The sequence below is a fragment of the Panonychus citri genome, unplaced genomic scaffold, assembly GCF_014898815.1.
Source record: "Panonychus citri isolate SS breed McGregor unplaced genomic scaffold, ASM1489881v1 Contig00115, whole genome shotgun sequence".
NCBI lineage: Eukaryota > Metazoa > Arthropoda > Arachnida > Trombidiformes > Tetranychidae > Panonychus > Panonychus citri.
This window is the reverse complement of record NW_026515520.1, coordinates 111,574-132,691: the sequence shown is the minus strand read 5'-3', so window position 1 is coordinate 132,691 and position 21,118 is coordinate 111,574. Positions and strand designations below refer to the sequence as shown.

The 21,118-nt window shown below is 29.7% G+C and overlaps 4 protein-coding genes and 1 pseudogene across 4 annotated transcripts; 1 reads left to right on the top strand and 4 right to left on the bottom strand.

Annotated features, from left to right (window-relative positions):
• Window positions 1–154: 154 nt before the first annotated feature.
• LOC128390150 (CCR4-NOT transcription complex subunit 9-like) lies at window positions 155–1,620 on the bottom strand (annotated as a pseudogene).
• A 252-nt stretch (window positions 1,621–1,872) lies between these two features.
• LOC128390151 (CCR4-NOT transcription complex subunit 9-like) lies at window positions 1,873–3,305 on the bottom strand. The gene has a single exon (XM_053349830.1). The coding sequence runs from the start codon at window positions 3,173–3,175 to the stop codon at window positions 2,291–2,293; it is 885 nt and encodes a 294-aa protein (XP_053205805.1). The 5' UTR covers window positions 3,176–3,305; the 3' UTR covers window positions 1,873–2,290.
• A 371-nt stretch (window positions 3,306–3,676) lies between these two features.
• On the bottom strand, window positions 3,677–6,028 carry LOC128390148 (activin receptor type-2A-like). The gene has a single exon (XM_053349827.1). It carries the CDS (start codon window positions 5,655–5,657, stop codon window positions 4,134–4,136), a length of 1,524 nt encoding a protein of 507 aa, XP_053205802.1. The 5' UTR covers window positions 5,658–6,028; the 3' UTR covers window positions 3,677–4,133.
• A 98-nt stretch (window positions 6,029–6,126) lies between these two features.
• LOC128390149 (EARP-interacting protein homolog) lies at window positions 6,127–7,694 on the top strand. The gene is made up of 2 exons (XM_053349828.1): window positions 6,127–6,654; window positions 6,743–7,694. The coding sequence occupies exons 1-2, from the start codon at window positions 6,231–6,233 to the stop codon at window positions 7,540–7,542; spliced, it is 1,224 nt and encodes a 407-aa protein (XP_053205803.1). The 5' UTR covers window positions 6,127–6,230; the 3' UTR covers window positions 7,543–7,694.
• Window positions 7,577–9,449, bottom strand: LOC128390152 (mitochondrial import inner membrane translocase subunit tim16-B-like). Its single transcript, XM_053349831.1, has 5 exons — window positions 9,308–9,449; window positions 9,152–9,236; window positions 8,978–9,069; window positions 8,765–8,887; window positions 7,577–7,864 (listed from the first exon to the last, which is right to left on the bottom strand). Exons 1-5 carry the CDS (start codon window positions 9,308–9,310, stop codon window positions 7,769–7,771), a joined length of 399 nt encoding a protein of 132 aa, XP_053205806.1. The 5' UTR covers window positions 9,311–9,449; the 3' UTR covers window positions 7,577–7,768.
• Window positions 9,450–21,118: the final 11,669 nt, after the last annotated feature.

Here is a 21,118-nt window from a genome sequence, read left to right as displayed (position 1 = left end):
TTGAAAATAATCAACAATTTATCGGATTCTCATTTGAGATGATTGATTTACTTGATTGAATTGAATTAATCAAAAACTAGATTGATATTTATGATTCAAGAATTTGGTAAAATAAATTAAGCCATTTAAATTAAAAGTTGATCTAATTAACTGATTATATTGTTCACACAAAAAAATCAATTTATTTTGAGAATGAATTTTTTTTGGTCAACAGTTAATTGTTCAGGTTGATTCAATTTTCATCTCATCAACTGAGTTGATAGTATTCAGTATGAGAAAGTTAATATTTCATATCAATTAAAGATCAGATCACATTTTCAGGGGACATTGAAATCAGTGGAAAGATGAACAACAATTATCACAGAATCAAGGAGTTTATCTAATTAAGGGTTCGATTGAGGATTAATTGGAATAAGTGGAAAACCCCAATTGGCATAATTGAAATGAGAAAATTTTAGTAGACTGAATTTTTGGTTTTTACTGTTCGATTTCTCGTTCCAAATTTTTGAGCAAAGTGATGAGCCATTGGCGACTTGTCTTATCGGCATCAAGTATCTCGGCGAATGTCTCATCCCTTAAGGGCATCGGTAAACAATTGCGAAGAGCCTCTCGAGCCCTTGGATTATCACTTAATCGTAAATAGCATCGGAGAACATGTTTCAAAAGTCTTGGCGACGATTCTTTGGCCAGTGCGATGACCATTTTTCCAAGTATCATGGCGACGTGGGAGAAACGATCATAAGTTTGACAAATGTAACTCAAGCCCATTTCATCGAGTAGAATCTTTTGTAAGATAAAAGTGGCCACAGTCTTACTGAGGTCACTTCCGTTTTCCATGATACGTAAACAAAGTGGGATAATTTCAGTTGTCAAAAGGAAACTGATAACTTGTTGTTCATCGGTTTTAACCAAAGCTCCGATAACACCCAAACTGGTAAGACGTAGATACTCAAAGGGCGAGTCTTGGAATTGGATGATGATGTGGCCTGAAGAAATGGATACAAATATAACGGGATATTAGCGGCCAGAAATTCACCTCGGGTTTCTTGGTGAGAGGCGACACATTGAAGTAAAGCAAGAGCGTTACAAACACGATTTGAATGATGAGGTGACAAAGTCGCCGGTGTAAGGGTCGGGTAAACACTGACTATTTCGGCGAGAAGAGCGGAAATGGCACCAAATGAATTCCATAACATGGTCGCCAGGTCAGGGACAATTTCCCGTTTCTTTCCCAATTCGAGTAATGCGTTTTCACGAGTCTCGACACTAGTTAATTGTGAGATCCATTGGAAAACAAGCTCCTTCTCAAGAGGTTGATTATCTTTACTTTCATCAATTGAAGGTTTTCCGTTGACTTTAGTCTCCATTGACCTCCGGTGATTATTGGAAAATAATTAAAACAATTAAAATTTAAAAGGAAAAAATAATAATTACAATAAATAAAAAAAAAGAAATGAAATCAATTTAATTTCACTGGAAGATTTTAACCAAATTAAAGACTAGATTTTTAAGATAATCGGAAAACTGAGTTTGAGACTGAAATTAAAAAGTTGAATTAATCTAATTGTGTTGATTAGTTTAATTTCAGGTAACCAATTCGTCTCACCTATTGTGTAAATAATTGGTTGATGGTTATTCAGCTGATGGAAAATCAATGGAGGGAAATTAAAACAATTAGAATCATTTAATTGTTGATTCGTTTTCTTCTTTGTTGTTGTTTCAATTTTTTTTTTTCTCTGGTCAATTTGATTGGAAAATGTTTAAGGTTGAAAAACGTAATTAATGGAAATTTGATTCTTTTAATTAAGTTTTATTCTTTTGATTTGTATGTATAATATTTATAGTATAATATTTATATCAGAGAAGTTCATCTACATTGTACATGTAATTACGTAGTTTATTAATTTGATTGTAATTAAATGTTTCGAATTTACTTTTGTTTTCGTCTTGTTAAATGTACATTCGACTGCAGTTGATCACTTTAGGTGGTTGAAGATTTATGCCTGAGTTAAATCAATTAAGAGATTAATTTAAAAATGAACATTATGAAAATGGATTGAATTAATTCAATTTAAAATGAAACTTAAGATAGAAGGAGGATAGAAGAGAGGACAAGAGAGGATTTGATAGAGAGAGAGAGAGAGAGAGAGAGAGAGAGAGAGAGAGAGAGAGAGAGAGAGAGAGAGAGAGAGAGAGAGAGATTGATAGACAGATATAGAGAATCATATTTCTCTAAATTAAGAAACTTTCATGATAAATTTGTTTTTCTCATGATCACATAGTCAGATTTTCATTGCTCAGCTTCTCGTTCCAAGTTTTTGAGCAAAGTGATGAGCCATTGGCGACTTGATTTCTCTGCATCAAGTATCTCGGCGAATGTCTCATCCCTTAAGGGCATCGGTAAACAATTGCGAAGAGCCTCTCGAGCCCTTGGATTATCACTTAATCGTAAATAGCATCGGAGAACATGTTTCAAAAGTCTTGGTGATGATTCTTTGGACAATGAGATGACCATTTTTCCAAGTATCATGGCGACGTGGGAGAAACGATCATAAGTTTGGCAGATATAGTTTAGGCCGGTTTCATCTAGCAAAATCTTTTGAAGGATAAAAGTGGCCACAGTCTTACTAAGGTCGCTACCATTTTCCATGATACGTAAACAAAGTGGGATAATTTCAGTTGTCAAAAGGAAATTGATAACTTGTTGTTCATCTGTTTTAACCAAAGCTCCGATAACACCCAAACTGGTAAGACGTAGATACTCAAAGGGTCGAGTCTTTGATGTGGATGTTGATTGAAGGAATGGATATAAAAATAATGGAATATTAGCTGCCAAAAATTCACTGCGAGTTTCAGGATGAGAGGCGACACATTGAAGTAAAGCGAGTGCATTACAAACACGATTGGATTGATGAGGTGACAAAGTAGCTGGATTAAGAGCAGGATAAACACTAACAATTTCCTGTAAAAGAGCAGATATAGCACCAAATGAGTGCCATAACATAGTTGCCAAATCAGGAACAATTTCCCGTTTCTTTCCCAATTCAAGTAAAGCGTTTTCTCGAGTTTCCATATTAATCAATTGGGTTATCCATTGATAAACCTTTTCTTTCTCAAAAGGTTGATTATCTTTACCATCATCTTTGATGGCCTTTCCTTTGGCTTTAGTTTCCATTGAGTTGATTAACTTTCTTTCCAAAACACTAGAACAATTAAAATTTAAAACAAAAAACAATTACAATTATCAATTAAAAACAAACAATTTTCTGGTATAGACAATAACAAATTAATGACTAATCAATCACTAAATTGGAAAAGTAAAACAATCCAAGACTCGATCCAAAGCTCTCCCATAGAAAACACCAGGATTCAAGAATAAAAGTCTCAGATTCGAATCTTAATTTTATTCTAAAACAAAGTAGCTCTACTTGCGCCATCTCTTGACTTGGAATTGAAGCTTTTTGACTTTTCACTTTGATAACATTAGTTGATTAACTTTGATTGTTGTCAACATCTTTCATTCAATTGATATTTTATTGTTTGGATAATGAAATTTACGAAACTTTGGAAAGTTAATTGTTACAACATTTGAAATAACTTTTCACATTTAAAAACTTATTCAAAGTAAACTTTTGGATTCTTATTGAATCGAGAAAAATTTTATTCCATTAATTAGTTGATGATTTTGTTTCTAATTTATTATGAATAAACATTAGTTTCTATGACTTAGTATAAACAAATAGAAAGAAATTAATTGATTTTTTTCTCAAAGTTACAAAAAGTTGATGATCGAAATACATATCGAGAGAGAGAGAGAGAGAGAGAGAGGTTTATACAAGTATTTACATTTTGATTGTTTCAATGAATAGAAAAAGTTTTTGTTTCAATTAATGATGTAATACAATTTGTCGTTTTGAAAATAATTATATTGATGATGATGATTATTAAGTTTATAATTTGATGGAGAAAAAAATGAGGTGAGCACAAGTCGTGATATCGGGTTTATGTCCAATTAGTCCCTGAGGTAGTAATTAAAGATAGATAAAAGTTGAAATTCTTTCTTGTTTGACTCGATTGTGTTGAGCTTTTTTCGTTTTCCTGAATTTTCATTTGATTTTGAAAAGTTGAGATGATTAATCAGTTTCATTCGAATTATTTCTGATTAAACCTTTAACTCTTTCCAGAACACAACTCGATGATATTCGAGCTTCGGCATCTTGATCCCAACATTCTTCGATTGTCTCACAGATCTCATTTAGTCCACGATAATTTCTCCAAATCGCTTTGATCTCTGGTCTCTTTTTCGCCTGACAAACGGCTTCCTGCATATCCTCAAGACTCGGATTCCCTCCGACCTCTTCTTCAAATGGAAGCATCAATTTACCAGGAATTAAAGTTCCATCTTCTCCCTTGCATCGAGATAATATTTCCCAAAGAACCAAACCACAAGCATACATGTCGATTCGAGTCAAAGAGTCCAGTGTAAAGTTCACCGCACCTTCGAGTACTTCTGGTGCCATATACCGACGAGTCCCGACCTGTCCTAATCCAGAGGGTAATCGATCAGGATAAAAGATGAGACAAAGTCCGAAATCAGCGATTCGTGGGGTTAGGTCACTTTTTAGAAGAACATTTTTCGACTTGAAGTCTCGATGAGCGATAGCGGGCTTATTATTGATACTTTTAGTCGACGGAATCTCATCATGAAGATGAGCCAATCCTCGAGCAATACCTTCACTTATCTTCAGCAACTCATTGAATCCGATGGTGTTATGCTTAAGGTAATCGTACAAAGAACCAAGTTCATGATATTCACTGATAATCCAATATTCAACACCGAAAGGGACTCCATCATTTTCTCGTTTCTCGAATCCCAAAAATGGAAGAATATTTTCATGTTCGAATTTTGGCAACATGAATACTTGTTGTTCTGCAAGCCAAGAGTTTTTCTCTTGCGAAGGAAATATTTTAACGGCCACCCATTTCTCGTCAATGAAACCATTTTCATTCGGTAATCGGGCTTTCCAAACGGCACCGAAACGACCTCTTGATCGCTCTTCAATCATCTCCAAATTTTTAAACCGATAAAACGACTGCTCGTTAATGGGAACCGATTCATCACTGTTACTCAATTGATCACTAAAAGCTCGTGACTTGTTCCGATGATACCAACTGATGATTAAAACGATTCCCAATAAGATGATTAAAGATGGGATAGCAACATAAATTGATAACCATAAGAGATTTGAATCGTAAGTTAATGTCGGTGTTGGTTGAGCAGGTGATTGTTCAATTTTACTCGCTTCCGGGACTGGTAAATGATGAACATCATAATTACAAAGGTTCGTTGAACAGCAGCAGAAATAATTACCATTAGAAGATTTTCGGTTTCTTTCAATGCACCGAGAATGATCTTCACAAACAATATCTTTACCAGAGATACAACCAGATGAACGCAGTTTTATACCTTGAGTTGTATTATTCCAAACAACATAACAATGACGAGGACCAACAGTATCATTAGGATTAGTACATTTCGTAGCTGTTCTATCAGCACACTCATCTCCTACACATCCACGTTTAGAAGAGAAACATTCGAGATCTTGTGTAGGTGATTCAGAAGATTGTGTAGTCAAGGAAGGAGATGAAATATACATTTTACAAAATGAACAAAAGAACAGAGAAACAAATTGAATATCAAAATGCGAAAGAAAAAGCAAATGGTGACTTATTTAAGGTAAACATTAACCAAATACAGAAAAGAAACATAGGAAACAAATGAACCATTAAAGTGAACTGAACACACTTATTGAGATGTAGTAGTAAATAGAGAGAGAGAGGAAGAGAGAGAGAGAGAACAAAAAAAATATTGAAAGAAATGAAATGAAAACGATTCAATGATAAAAGAAAAGGCTAATTGTCAATAGCCTGAACACACATTTAATCAACCACAAGTGACTAATGAACCAATTAATGAACACAATTTAAATTAAGTGTCACAAGTAACAGAATTTTTAATTCATTCAAAATCTGAATCTTGAATTTTTCAAAAACAATGAAAACAAAACAAAAACAAAGAGAAAACCAAAAAGAAAAACTGAGCTGCGCATGCGCAGAAAAGGTGTTATGTTTTTCTCTCTCATCTCATGAGCTCTGAAGTTCTTGTGATGATTTTTTTTTGTTTAATTTTGTCTTTTTCTTGATTAATCTGTTTTCTGTTGTCCATTTTCATGGAATCAATTAGTAAATCAAGTGAAGATGAATCACCATTAATCTATGGTTTGGAACATCAATCTCGAGCCTTATGCTCTCAATCTGTATCAACAATCGGTGCTGATGTTTCATTTGTAAGATTTTTAATTGGAACTCAATCACTTCAAACACCAAATCAAATTCATCTTGTTGAATATTCTGAAGAATCTAATAGTCATTGTAAAGCTATATTTAAACATGAAGATGGTGAAATTTGGTCAATCAATTGTTGCCCCAAGAATCCAAGATTAATTACTACCTGTTATTCACCAACATCTTCATCAAGAACTCGTGATTGTTTATGTTCATTATACCAACTACCAAATGATATTGTTGAAAGTCTTGCCGATAAAGATTACAGTTCACCATTACCATTAACTAAATTAAGTGATTTCAAATCAGGTAAAAAGTCAATTAAACCTTTTTTGTTAAAATTCATTTGTATACCAATAAGTACAGGTAATAATTTGCCTCTTCTTTAAATACTTAGGCCCTAATGTTGGACGAACCTCAATTTGGCAACCAGAAGATGGTAATCAATTAATGACGTTTGAAGAAAAGAAAATTATTCTCTGGGATATAGAAAGTAAACAATCAACTTGGTCCACAATAATTGATCCAATTTCTTCATCAAACAAAGCATCAAATAAATTGTCCAAAATAACGACAATTAGATGGAGTCCACATTCCAATTGTTCAATAATCGCTGCCGCTTTAGGTAACAATGTTTACGCTCGAGATATAAGATGTAAATCGTCAGCGTTTGCATTCAGTTTATCAGCCCATAGTCAACAAGTTCGAGATGTGGATTTCAATCCAAATGCTCAATACTATATGGCGACATGTGGGGACGATTGTGAGTACAAATTCTGGGATGTTCGTAAGCCAAATATTCCAGCGATAACTATGGCCAATCATTCCCATTGGGTTTGGTCAATTAGATACAATCAATTCCATGACCAATTAGTATTAACTTGTAGTAGTGATTCTCGAGTTAACTTGATTCGTATCAATAGTTTGGCCTCTCAACCTTTCGGTCAATTGGGTGATCCAGATGAAAGTGATCTCGGTGATACTCTTGACCAGAATACAGAAAAATCTGTCAACACTAGTCAGCATGTTAATCGTTTAGAAGATGAATTAATCTGTTCATTTGAAGAGCATGAAGATAGTGTTTATGCCGTTGAATGGTCATCTTCAGATCCATGGATATTTGCGTCATTAAGTTACGATGGTCGATTGGTAATTAACAAAGTTCCCAAGAAAGAAAAGTTTAGTTTACTTTTTTGATTGGAAAGAAAAAGAAGAAAACAAAACAATAATATTAATCTATTCACATTGTACTTTTTACATTTTAATTATTTTCCAAGATGAAATCATCAAAAGTAATTTATTCTACATATAAATTGATTAGATTAAATATCTAATATAATTTTCTCAAATTGATTGAAGTTAACATTTCAACAAGATGAATAATTATCAATGACTATCGACCGGTATCTCTAATCCTTGTGGACTATCTCACCGATGAATTTGATTGTTCATTTCTCTTGTTTTGCTTCTCGCCCATTAATTGTAATTCTTGGTCAATTCTTTCCTTAGCTCTTACTACCTGTAAAGAAATTAAGACAATGATTGATGGAAAACAGATAATTAGATATTTAATATTATACATATGTTTCAACGGGAATTGGTAATGGTTTCATTTCATGCCAGGCAATTGTCCTTTAAAATTTTCAGGTAAAACAGTTTTCAAAATGATGGAAATCAAGGAGGATGTTAATCCCCAAATTCTGGGCACTTTTCGCCCATCGAATACATCATCATGATAAACTGGTGTAATCCAACCACTTTTCCAGCGAGTGTAATTCCAATTATTGGCATCACATGCTTTCTCCAATGGTAATAAGATCACTTTTTCAACTTCGGAAGGATTAAAATTATTGAGAGTTTGTTTGGAGAAATCATTATTCAAATAGCCGAGGATTGGATAAACGGATGAATTTTGATTAGTTCTAATCAAAGGTTTAAGAGCACCATAGGTTTTCAATGATTCTCGATTAATACCAAGCTCTTCGATTGTCTCTCGAATTGCAGTTTCAACCATATCTCCGCCATCTTTCCGACTCTCTTTTCCACCAGGGAAACTCACCTCCCATTTATGGCTGATTAAATTGCTTGATCGCAATGTTACCAAGATACAAGGTTTTCGCTGTTCATTTAAGCAAAATGGTACAAAAACGGAAGCTCTTCGTAATTTGTCATCACCCTTTGAACCTTTACCTCGAGTTCTAGAGGATAAATCTAAGGCAGAGAGAAGCTGGAATGCTCGTTTTAAGCTTGAATCGGAAATAGCTTTAGTAAAGACATCCTCTTGTTCAGCGGGATTTGTTGAGTAATAGCGTTTGGGTGAATATGGAAACGACGAAACATCGACCAAATTGTACAATTTGTCAGAATTTGCATTGGCATAAAATCGAGGAAAACCTGAGGTCTCAAGTTCATAGCTCACCTTTGACTGAAGATAGAATGAGCCACCTTTACTTCTATCGTTAACCTCAAATAAATGATTATATTTACTCTCTATTTCTTCCTTATTAAGTTGTTTTTCAATATTCAATATTCTTGTTGCTTCCTAGAAAAGAAAATTGTAGAAAAAAAAAGACAAATCATTAGTTGAGAATTTAAAAACAAAGTCCAAGCTACAAAATAAATTGAGACAAACCTCTAAACTAATTCCGTGTCTAAGGTCTTGAGTTGCACTTTCTTGATTGGCTCCAGCTGAAGTAGCACGTCTTTGAGCTGCTTGTTGACTTGCTGAAAGACAAAACATCATAATTAACAATAAACAAAAAAGAAAAACAATTAATAATTTAATCACAATCAACGAAAAGGTTACCTTGCATTTCTTGCTTAAGAGCCCTAGCAAAAGCACGACCAACAATTTGAGTTCCAGTGACAATCATCTGGTAAATGAACTTTGCCTATTAACAAGTAATGAAAGTATCGAATCAATTAATCAAGATAATCATCCAATAATCCACAAAAAACTTACCATAATTAAAATTAATGACAATTTATGAAAACTACAAAATCAAAAAATGAAAATTTCATCAGAAAAACATGTGATCAATTCGGGGATCGTATTAAAATAACAGCGAGAAAAAAAATTCCAACAAATTTTTAATTTGTCAATTTAGAAATGAAAATTATTAATTTTGTTAATTTAATGAGTTACAATTACAGTCTAAGGTGATTGAAACAATTAAAAGTAATCAAATTACTTGGAAATATAATATATGACAAAATTGGGAAAACAAATGACAATTAATGAGTCAAATTAATCTGGTAAATCTCAACGATTCTGATGGTGAAAATTTATTAATAGCAATTAGTTAATCAGTTGCATGAAATGAAATAATAATAACCTATTGTCCTTATGATACTTTAACAATTAATAAATGGTGTATAATTTATTGATTGATTTAGGGTTTACAAGATTAGCAAGAGAAATGTCAACTTATTGTAAAAGTAATATAATAAATTGATTGTTGGTGAAAAATTAATGTCAATAGGAATTAGTGTTAAGCAGATTTAAACAATTACCAAACTAATACAATAAAGGGAAGAAAAAATTAAAGTCCAATTGTTTGACAGCAGATTGTTGATATTACAAGAATTAAATCAAGCTTATCGAGTTAACTTTTATCAACCATGAAAAACAACAATCAACTTATAATGATTAAGCTTTTAATCTGAATCATCGTCGTTTAATCATCAACCTCAGAGGTTTGTTAAGGTTGATTGTTGATTGCGACTCATATGCTGTCTCACCTTGATAGTGATATAAGTTAAATTGTAATTACCTTTCATTAACTAATTTAAGTTTTAGGTCGAGTAAATTGTTACGCTTATCAAGCAGAAACAAAATTTTTCCAATGGTTTTCATATGTTATTTTTTTTTCATCCAATGATTATTATGATTATATCATGATAATTATCATCATCTATCAATGCTAATCTCATGTCAGGTCAAAGGTGAGACATTTTTTTGAATGTTAATCCTGTTTCTCTGTAGGTCAATAGCCTGTTACGAGGTCAAGATACAACAGAAACAACAACAACAACAACAATCAATTCATTTCCTTGATTTGTCTATGTAATCAGGTAACAATTAACCTAAATAAAAAACTTTGTCCCAAATATTTAACAATTTAAATGATAAAAATATCAAAGATTCAAACTAATTGTCCAACTTTTCATGATTACCTTGTAACCCAATGAAATTAATTAATTGTAGCCCAACAGCCCAAACCTTTTGTTTATTATAACACAAATGAAACAATTAACTATTGTCCAGTTGATAAAATAAATTGTTAACCTTGAATTAAATTGTCTAAATCCGGAATTACGAGTGAGTAATTCATAATTAAAATGACAATTAAGACTTTTGTTTACTTTTTTTTTATTACCAAAGTTTTACCAACAAGAAATACAATGGAAAAGGTAAACAAACAAAAGGATAGAAAAACTTTTTTCGGGTGTTAATGATGATTAACTAAAGTAAACATGATAATAAATGACAACAATTGAAAAAAGTAATTTAATTTTGGAAACAATTTGATCAGTGATTAAAGTTAATCGGATAAAAAAAGAGAGATTCGTTCCTATTCCGATGAGAATCTCCCAAGAGTCTCGATTAAAATTCATTGGATGTAATCATCATGATTCAGAACTTTTGTTTTCTCGTAATCAAAACTGCAGAAAAAAAAAGTTAATCTTTCACAATTTGATTGATCAATCATTTAGATAACAATCAATTGATGTTAATTTCATTTCAAATTATGCTCATAAAATTGACATTGATTCTTAATTATTAATACAAAAGTCTAACAATATAAGTAGTATAACTTTTACAATGAATGGAACCAGAATGAAAAGTAAAGTAATCAAGGAAAGTGATGATGATGATCAACATGATGATGATTATTATGATTATCAGAATATCGTTTACAATATAAATATAATAATAAAAAGCGTGACTTTGCATGTGATAGTTTAATGTTCATCAGAATAGTAACAATTAGAGTCCAAACAATCAACTAATCACAAGCACCCATTAGAAAAGGTAAAAACATCCAACGGCCATTGCCTCTTAATCATTTCCATTATGTAGCATTTAAGATGCATTATTATCAAAATGATTAACTCATATTCACTATTTTCATCCTGATAATCATCATCATCATCATCATCATCCTGATGATGGACAGATGACCTTGTCATTTTCATCTTCATCTTAATAGTAAAAAACTGAATTCTGATTGAGATGAAAATTCAATGTGAGTTATTAGCTTTTTGTTTATTATCATTGTTACTTTCATTGAATTATACTTTCACTGATTGTTATTAACTTGACCATTAACTTGACCCAAGTCAATTAGCCTTTAATTTAATGATAACAAGTAAAAATTAAATGAATGATGAAAAAAAAACAAAATTTACTATCAACAACCTTGAATTTGATTACATTCCCGTTTTGATTGTTTGATTACAAATCGTTAATAATAATTGTTTATCAAATGAAAAGGTAACCAACAATTACCTAATCTTAATGATTTAATTCATTCAACCTTATCATTGTTAAGATTAACTAAAACGTAATCAAGTTAATCAATTCAATCTTGTGGTTTTGATACAATTAAATGAACAAAACAAAGCAAAAAAAAATTCCAAATTTCTTTTCAACAACAATCTCTCATTTGATGATTGTTTCTGTTGATTATCATTTCATCATTAAATTATCAAACTGTCATTTAATTAAACATTTTATCACAATTAGCAGACATGCAAAAAAACATCAACATTAAATGAAAGTAATCAACCCACGTTGATAACTCTATTAACTTTTGGTTGTAATAAAAAACAAAGTTAAACTTTTTTAGGTAAATATTATTAGATTATTCAACTTTCAGTTTTCATGATAGATTCAGAATCTGTCATGAATCAAATGAATAGAGAATGAAAAAACCAGAATTTAATGATTATACTTTTGTGTATTAAGTGATTATTATCTCTCTCTCTCTCTCTCTCTCTCTCTCTCTCAATGATATCATCATAGTGTTGAAGGAAAAATAATATCATATTCAGAGATGAATGGAAACTATGAATAAAATTACAATGTTACCATGAAGGGAATTTCAAATTTTGGTTTTGGCCTGATCGTTAGGTGTGTCTATTGAACGATAGACTAATTTGATTTGATTAGAAGCTATTGATTGATGAAATAATCTTGATTTAGTTGACTTTCTGGATGAAGGATTAAGTTGATTGGAAATGAATCTGATTGTTTATCATGGGGATGAGGATGATTTAATTTTGATAATTATAATTAGTGAACAAAGCTCGATATTCATGTTTGACTAATTTATGTTATTCTGTTGACAAATAATAACAATTATCTGTTGACGATTATTATCATAATTAAGATGGAACTATTATTAAACAATAAATTCCGTGAGATTTTATTGTTTTATGATAACAACAAATTAATATTAACAGTTAGTTGATTTAAATTGTTTACTGTTGGTATGATTATGATGAGTGAGAATTGTGGAAAAGTGGAAAACCATCATCCTCATCTTTAACTATCTTTAGCCTTGTTAACAATCAACCCAATTGTTTTCTCACCAAAAAGGTAAACTAATTATGATTGTTACTGTGCAAGTAGCTAAACTCAGGTAACATGAACATCATAAGATGATGCTGATGAGAGATAATGGTGATGGAGATGATGAAAAATAAACGTTGCATCAACAAAAATAACGGAAGAAGTAAATAAAGCGAAAAATTTGACCTCAAGCGATTTCAGGCCAACATTTAGTTTCTATCAACAGCTAAAAAAACTAACGGTTTTCAAGCTAAGAAACACACTCGATAATCATCCTCATCACTATCATCTTCATCTTCATCTTCATCTTCATCTTCATCATCACTTTTTCACTTAGTAAAACTTTTCATCATCTTCACTCTGATTTTTGATGACAAAAACTACGATAAAAAAGTTGTTTCAGTTTCATTTGAATTGGAAAAATTTTGATTAATCATTAATCCAATTTAGTTAATTTCGATGTAATTAAAATCAAGATAAATTGATTTTCTTTCGTAAACAATTTATTCAAGTAATTAAAATACAATATCAACTGGAAAGCTATTTAAAATTGATCGACAATCAAATTTTGTGATCAATTTGATTGATAAAAGTATCAGATAAACAAAAAAAAAAGATTCATAATCATTAAGTTAAGTAATTCATTATGCATATAATTAATTACCCTGATGATGATCATCATCATCGTAATCATGATGATGATGGTAATCACAACAATCAATTAACTGAACTAATCTATTTTCAAAACTAGATGTTTAAAGCTTAATTCCTAATCACTATTTACGCCCTTTGAATATGTAAAACTAATGATTAACTTTGATTCGTTTGTTTTAGTTTGATGAAAAACAAACACAATTTAATTGCTTGAAGGGAGTTGATTTCGTGTTAATAATCAAGTTACAGTTGGATTGATGTTACAATAACATGATTATCATCATGATTATGATTAGTATTACAATTACATGATGAATGGTGTTAATCAACAAGAAAGAAAATGTTGAAAAACAAATTTTGGATATAAAAAGTTGATTGATTTCAATTGATTCCCTTATTTGATGTTGATTACATTTTATCAAATTAGCGATGATTTTCATTTTAACTTAATTGTAACGAGCATTTTTCAATAATTTAATGAACAATTTAATCGTTAATCAGCTTCTGTGGACCCTTTTAATCAATGGGTTTGGTCAATGAAATTAAACTAAAATAAAATCAATAAAATTTGTTGTTTTTTTTTGTTGTTGTTCATTAATTAAGATTTGGGTTTGACTGATTGATTGATTTTCAATAATATTGAATTACAATTAAGTCAATTGTAAATTGCCCGGCAGCTTATTTGTTACAATTAAAACTTTCAATTTTCAACTTTCATCATCAGTGTCTCTTGTTAATCATATCAATGAAATTAAGTTAATTGTTCAATCAATTAAATGGCCTGAATTGGTTTAATTGTTAAACTGTTGAGAATTGTGAATTGATTAACAATTATGACATTAATTAGTTCATGGTCAATAACAGCAATTGATCAAAATTAAAGGTTAATCAGTTGATAATTTAATCACTGGAAGTTAATTCATTGACATGGTTATTTAATCTGATTAGATAATTATTATTAATATTGTATTATAATTAACAAAAGAACAATTAACAAACAATAAAACAGAATTAGATTAGATGATTAATCAAATATACTTAATCACGATCATTGATTAACTTTGTTGATTGTCAGATTTACTAATCAGATATGATAATTGTTAAACTTTTGATTGTTGTTAAATTTTGTTTTCACTTTTATTAATATTGGTTATTGATTAGTTAACTAATACACTTTGAATATAAGGAAAAATGATTAGCTAAAGAAAATAATTAACAAATAGCAAATTATTAACTCCTAATGGTCAAAATCAAGTTTCCTAATCAAAGTTAATTGTGATTAAGTATTTGACTTTTTTGGGTTCCAATCCAGTAAATTGTTGACTGATTATTGAATTAACGTTTAAATTGTAATGAAGAGAAACTATTTAAAAGGTGAAACCATTTAATCAGAAAACTAAATGATAAATCATGAACGAGATTAAATTGAATTTGGCTATCAAATCAATTGGATTTGTTAACAATTAACGGATTATGATTAAGGTAAACAACAGACAACAGGAAACAAGCAATGAAAGTTATGAATAAATTGTTAATTAACTGAAACAAAAAGTGATTAACTAATATGATTATCTCAAAGTAATAGTTTAATGTATCAATTGATTGATTTTAAATGAAACTCATGAAATTTGATAACATAAAATCAACTCATGAAACTAATGTACTAAATGTTATCTTGTCCTAATTACGCCTCGGGCTCTAGGTCATCAATATATTTTTAAGTGTATATTTTGTATCATCGTTTTCAGAATCATCAGGATTCGTTAAGATTATTATTATTATTATTATTTAAAGAAAATGTTCAAAACGAAAAATTAAACTCGAAGAATGGTCAATATTTTCTGATCGACCGATCATTTTAATTGCCGTTTAAACAGTTAACAACTGATCGGGTTCGTTGTCGTTTATTTTCAGGTAAATAATAATACGATTGATAATAAAATGGTCGTTATAATGACCATCGATCGGACCTAATCTTATCCTAACAAGTGATAAGGTAACTTAACGGTGATACGATTTATTTTAATATCGATGGCAAGTTGAACCTTTAAACTTTTTCTTTCTACCTGTAAACAGTTTCGTAAATCAATTTGTCATCTGATTTGTTATCAGCGAGAAAACAAAATTAACAGACTCAATTTTTCTCAACAAATCAATTTGGATCGACAATTAATCAGCTTTACAATTATTTCTGTCTCCATCATCATCATCATCATGGTTATCATGATATTATCTTCTTATATCACAGAATCAGGAGAGTTCAATTGATTGAGAAATTTAGATATGGTTCATCATTGAATCAGAATTAAAGAGATAATTATTTTTCTGTCTGAACGGTCCAACCAAAAGTGAACATATTTAAGACCCATTATTTCAGGTCAACTTTTTTTTCCGTTCATCTTAATGCTCACCAATCCTCGAAGAGTATTAAATGTTAGTGACATGGATATCATCTCTCTCTCTCACTCATTCACTTTATCTTCCTCCTGCTCCTCCTTTTATCCTATTAACTGGTCAGTTATCTCATCTGGCTATTTACTCCAATAATGCTAATTGAAAAGTGTGACAGCAAATACAATATAATATCAGTTGATTGTTTTCCTTGATTCTTTATCTTTATTATTATTAAATTCAGTTGTGATAAACTCACAATAAGATAATGAATTGAATTGATTTAACAACAGGTAAGAGAATTGAAATTTTAACAAATTTTCAGGTATTGATGAAAATGACCTTTTCTGTTAAAATAGATTCTGATTCTTGTGGACGGCGATTGAGTGATTACCATGAAATTAAAGTTTGACGCTGTAGAAAATTCTGGCTGCCCACCTTGTATTCAATTCTTTTCCTTTCACTGAATTTATTCAGTTCATCTACAGATGTAAAAAAAAGAAAGAGAGAAAATTCTTATGAATAGAATTTACTTTTTTTCTTTTTTTCTTTCTCTCTCTCTCTCTTTCTCTCACTATTTTCGTTTTGGTTCCAAGGTGAAAATCTTATTCTTCTTCATGAAATCAACTTGATCCACCTAAAATTCATCATCAGATTGATTTGAGTAGTTCTCTTGCATATTAACATCATGATATAAGTAAAACAAGAAGTGATACCGATGCTGATTCTTTGGGGAAAAAATTATCCATTGTTCAGTAAAGGTAATCACGGTTATCAGATGAAAAATTTCCGACAGATTAGGGCGAACTCATGCTGATTTATTTTTCTCCATGTAAAGATAATTATCTCTCACTTCTGAATAGCTGAGAATATCATGAAATGGATAAACGTATCAACGAAATGTTGAAAACAAGTTCCATGGTAAATTCATTGACAGGTAATAACAAGAGACTCAACACCAACATGAATTTTCATCAACCAAACTTTTGACACTTTTCCTGTTGATGGAAAACAAGTTATCATGTTGAGTTTACTTGATTATCTAAGTTAATTTAAATTTAAAATCATCTATTAGCCTGATACCATTAAATTTGATGGTTATTGTTATGATTATCACTCTATTTGGACATTTACCTCGAAAGTGTAATAATAACAGTCTGATGATTTTCCAAATCGATTCAAGAGCCTACAAAAGTATCTCCTCCATTCATGGTTATTGAAGATAAATGAAAAAGGAAATCAGATCCATCATTTAATCATAATTGTTGATTAGAAATTAATATTTAATATTTGATTGTTCAAGGTTCGACTTTAACGAAACGATCAAACTTTTCAAGTCTATCGACTTGATCTCGATTCAATTTCAATTCAACCAACGAAAAGTATTTGCAATTAGTAAATTTGATCTCTCTCTCTCTCTCTCTCTCTCTCTTTCTTTCTTTCTAATTCCATCAATAACTAATTAAGAATCATAATTATCAATTGATTTTCGATAACAAAGTGACAATTAATTGTATGAAAAGAAGAGTAAAAATCTTTTCCATCTTTTCACTTTTCACTTTTTCGTTTGATTATTGTTACATTCATTATCCTTTTTTTAACTCTTACCTGACAATTAACTAATCAGGTTGTTCATTAGTATGAGGAAGTTAATCAATTAAAATATTAATCAGGTAAATGATAAAATTCTCACTCACAATATAATATGTATAAGATTAAGTATCATCATCATCTCATCATCAACATTAATCATCAAGTTTTTTGTTGTTTATTTTGATTTTTTTTTCTTATTGTTAATATTTGTGAACAATTCACATTAATTGATTTACTACGATCAAGCTCATCAACAACAATCAATTCAATGATTAAACTTAATGGTTGATTGTGTCCAATAGGGTTGGGAAGTGATTATCTTATTCTGTATAATATATAAATTGTTATCTTTCAATATAATAAAAAGATTCACATTCTTATTGTTGATTATCATGTTTTCATATGATCAATACAACAACAACAAAAAAGGTAAGACAAGAAAAAGTTACATCAACAATAACAATTAACTAATCATTTGAAATGATATTAATGTTTGTATGTTTCAATGAATGGAAAACAATAATTTCTATTCATCATCTCCAATGAATCAGAAATTAGTGTGATAATTAACCTTAATTATGTTATATTATTATCACTTTATGTCTCTTACCTTTGATTATTTAATTACTACTGATGACAGAAGCAACAATTAACTATCTCATATGGTTAATCTTAAAAGTTGATTAAATAATTTGATAATTTCACATTTTATATTACCCTTTTGAAAACCCACGCCAATTACAATTAGTTAATTAGCACCACAATTGGTTATTAGGGCGTGAGAAATTAACTAATAATAATTTAAGATGATGATGATGATTAAGATTAATTTAACTTTTCTCTTCAAGATAATCAAACGCCTTTGACGATTATCTGAATTAATGATGATTCTGAATACACTCAATCGGAAATTATAACAAATTAGACAATCAATTTAAGGTAATTTATGATCTTTGTTTTAATTGTTGGTCATTAATTTACTTACATCGTAAGGATAACGTGTTTATCATGAGTAGGTGAAAGTTTTATCACTCGTTTAATTGTGATTAGTTTAAAAACGTGTTCAAGTTTAATTGTTGACGATATTAACTAAATAGATATGCTCATTATCATTATCATCAATCAACAAATCAAGGTACAAATATAATTAACAATTGTCAAGATGTTTAACTAACAATTAGAATCCGTCACAGTATTTAACTTAATTTATTGTAATGGTAAATTGTAATTTGCTTAATCATTTCACTTGATTATGTTAACTAACCAACAATCAACTTGAGGAAGGATATTTGATTAATTCAATATAATTAAAGGTATCTCAAGGATTGTAGACAGTAAATGATTACCTAATCATCATCAATAATCATCATTAGATGTGATTAGTTGTAAGCAAACAATTTATTGATTTAATGATAAGAAAATTAATTTGCTTTTTCAGTTAAACAATTGACCTTAACCATTGGAAGTGTAAAATTAATTATTGATTGTTGTTGATTACAATCAATAATTACTACCAATGGTTAATGGGAACCTTGTTGTTATGATTAAGATTTCGTGGATTTTGATCAAATGAAATTAATTTTAATCATTTGTTGATTTTACTTTTTGTATTATTTACCACAGAAATGATTTTAATTGTAATTAAATGATTGGCCTTTTCTGCTGTGTTTGAATATGAATGTTGATTACAATTAGTCATTTAATCACGATTCTTGATAATAAAAGTTAAATTAGTTGATTATTCTAGTTAATTTCAGGTCAGTTAATCACGATTTCAACTGTTTTAATCAATTCGTTTCTAACAATTACAATCAAATGATTAAGTTTTTGATTAATTTCTACAATCGATTTAATTGTTGCCACAAATACCTAGAAAATAAGTTAATTTTTTTTTAATTATCATGTTAATTGTTGAAGAGAAAGGTAAAACTAAACAGGGTAGCACAATTAATCGTTGAAAAATTAACACAATTTAATCACCAAAACAGTGAAACAATTAAACGTGATTCAATTTTGGGTGGAAAATTAAATAATAAATGATTAGTTTGATGATACTTTTAGGATCAATATCATTTTAATCATAACTTTAATTGTTGTTAGTTTAAATTGTTTCTCACCAATTTAATAATCTTCAAAGTTAATGATTCGTTTAAATAAACATCATCTTCTTGATTGTAATTTAAACACATAATCAGTTGGGAGAATCAGTTGAATGGGTTAACCAATAAGTTTTTTTTTTCTTTGCTTCTTCTTGATTGTTAATTCATCTTGATGATTATCATTACAATCAGTTAATAGTTATTATTAGTTAATCACAGGTTGAGAAAAAAACTTCCGGATCCATTTTTCTGGTAGCAATTAAGGCTCATCAGTTGACTGAATATCTAACAGTTAATCAGTAAATCAGTTGAATCGTTTCACGAATCAAGGTGAATCGTAACTGATTCTAATTGTTAATTCAACAATTTAAATTAATTGTAAGTTTACCTTTTGTTTTATTAAAATCACATAACCAAATAAAATGATTTAATCAACAAAGTAACATTGATTTTGGCTTGATTGTAATCGCGATTATCGTAATTGTTGCTTTAAATTGTAAAACTTTAGATTATAACAAATAACGGTAATTAAAAGGTAAATATAATCAGTGAAAAATTTAAATCATTACAGTTAATTGTTAATGAGAAGCAGCTTATTTATATTACCTTTTTATTAATAAACTTTTTTTTCTGCTCGAGTTAATTGTTGTTGTTGTTTGTTGTGTGGTATTCAAATTAACTAATCAAGTTTATTAGCAATTTAGTAAACATTAATGATTATGATTAAACGCCTTCAATGTAAACAATAATAGTAATATGATCAATTATGATTAAAAAAAGAGTGAATTAAAAATTTACTTTACAAGGATTTAATTGTTGCAAAAAAAAAACAATAACAAAACTGAAGCAATTAATAAGTTAATTACTATAAGTTTTTGATTTTCATTTAAATGGTTAAGAAATTTGCTTTTGCATAATTAGATTAAATCAATTACCTGAAGGTATTAATGATTAGGTGATAAAAAGTGATTATTATTAACATTTACCAGAATAGAATCAATTTTGATTTAGTTTGCGATTCTTGATTGGGAAATTGTATCAGGTGAAAATGAATGAATCGCTGAAAAGAAAACTAATCAATTAATCATCATGATAATTTCCATGATTGTCAAGAAGAAGATGAGGATGATGATGAGAAAGAAGAAGAAGACAAATGTCAACTCTTTAAGTTCTAAATTTTTGTTCTTTTTTCTTTTTTTCTTTTCTTTTCTTCTTATTTTCTTCTTAAATATTATCATCAGTTGGAATCAGTTTTCATCTTTTACCTGGAATTTCAATGTTATCTTGTTCATCATGAAATTAACTCTCAACAGGTAAGATGAATAAGAAACATAAACTAAATGAAAAGTGATCATCATCTTGATGATCACTATTTTACTTTTTCATCCTCATCTTCATTAGCATCATCATGGCCTTGGAAAAGTGAAATAAACACACATTCCAATTGAATTGAGGTAAC

Coding starts and splice junctions, on each gene's coding strand:
- LOC128390151 (XM_053349830.1), bottom strand. CDS start 3,175: ATGGAAACTAAAGCCAAAGGAAAGGCCATCAAAGATGATGGTAAAGAT.
- LOC128390148 (XM_053349827.1), bottom strand. CDS start 5,657: ATGTATATTTCATCTCCTTCCTTGACTACACAATCTTCTGAATCACCT.
- LOC128390149 (XM_053349828.1), top strand. CDS start 6,231: ATGGAATCAATTAGTAAATCAAGTGAAGATGAATCACCATTAATCTAT. Junction 6,655..6,742: donor ATTAAGTGATTTCAAATCAG/GTAAAAAGTCAA, acceptor TTAAATACTTAG/GCCCTAATGTTGGACGAACC.
- LOC128390152 (XM_053349831.1), bottom strand. Junction 9,070..9,151: donor TCTTAAGCAAGAAATGCAAG/GTAACCTTTTCG, acceptor TTTGTCTTTCAG/CAAGTCAACAAGCAGCTCAA. Junction 7,865..8,764: donor CATTCTATCTTCAGTCAAAG/GTGAGCTATGAA, acceptor ATTTCTTTACAG/GTAGTAAGAGCTAAGGAAAG.